At 41.5% G+C, this 1164-nt stretch overlaps 1 protein-coding gene across 1 annotated transcript in view; it reads left to right on the top strand.

Moving 5' to 3' along the window:
* Nucleotides 1-2: 2 nt before the first annotated feature.
* The window catches only part of LOC118740157 (mucin-5AC-like), a gene marked incomplete at its 5' end in the record, with an annotated part of 5129 nt that continues 3967 nt past the window's right edge, over nucleotides 3-1164 (top strand). The window contains one exon of the mRNA XM_036471652.1: nucleotides 3-933. Coding sequence (XP_036327545.1) covers nucleotides 3-933 — 931 coding nt within the window. The remainder of the gene's footprint in view (nucleotides 934-1164) is intronic.

Here is a 1164-nt window from a genome sequence, read left to right as displayed (position 1 = left end):
CAACACCAGTATCTCTGCCCGAAACGACTCGCGAAACGACAGAAGAAGTTTCTTGGACAACATCGGGAGAAACTATTGCTACAACGCCAGTTAGTGAGGCCACAATTACAGAACACACAGATGTTCCCCAGAAGACTACAGAAGAATCTACAATTACTACTGCTGGCGAAACAACTGCCGGCGATGCCCATATAACCACTGATATCACAGCTGAGACGGAAAGCACTCCGACAACCGAAGAGATATCCAGTGTAGAGTATTCTACAGCTTCGAATCCAACGGATGGGACAACTGATATCTCGCCGGACAATTATGCTTCAACCACGAATTATCCGACACAAACCACAGGAGAAGAATCTACACTTAGTACCGCCGCAGAGACGACGACCCAGACTGTTTCTGTTACTTATAATAACACAACAGAGATAGAAAACCCGACTTCAACGACAGAAGTATCCTACAACGCCTCAACCAGTGAAGAGCCTTCAACAACCTCGAACCCCACTGATTTCACAACTGATATTTCCACGGGCAGCAAAGATACAACCACAGAGCAGACTACTTTTTCAACCGTTACTAAACCAACAGAGACAGAAACCACGCCATCGACGACGGAGATGACCACTGAAAATTCAACAACCACTACAACGTCATCATATGGAACTACGAAATCTACAACCACTGAAGAAACAACTCCATTGTTAACCTCAACTTCGACCGAAACATCAAATGGAACAACCGCTATAACCCCACAAGCATGCGAAACTTTGCCAACCGGCACATTCCTGCCCGATCCCGATCACTGTAGTCGTTATTATGTTTGCACATTCGGTCGAGCCATATTGATGCATTGTCCACACCCACTTTGGTTCGATACCAGGTTAAATGTGTGCAACTATCCAGAAAATGTTACGTGTGCAGCAAATAAAGACTGATCCTTCGTAAATTTCATACACAGGCAGCCATTTCACTATATGTATGTATATGCTTTTAAATTTTAGCAATGTGATAATTTAATATTAAATATAAACCACATAAAGAGAAATATATATGTATGTATATGTATGTATGTATGTACATATGTATGTATATGTATGTATGTATGTACATATGTATGCATATATTTAATACTTCTATATTGGCAGTAACCTATCTGCGCAATGT

The sequence above is a fragment of the Rhagoletis pomonella genome, unplaced genomic scaffold (assembly GCF_013731165.1).
Source record: "Rhagoletis pomonella isolate Grant_MI unplaced genomic scaffold, Rhpom_1.0 Rhpom_scaffold_00005, whole genome shotgun sequence".
Lineage (NCBI taxonomy): Eukaryota > Metazoa > Arthropoda > Insecta > Diptera > Tephritidae > Rhagoletis > Rhagoletis pomonella.
Note: the sequence above shows the minus strand (reverse complement) of the source record. Positions and strands in the feature narration are given on the sequence as shown.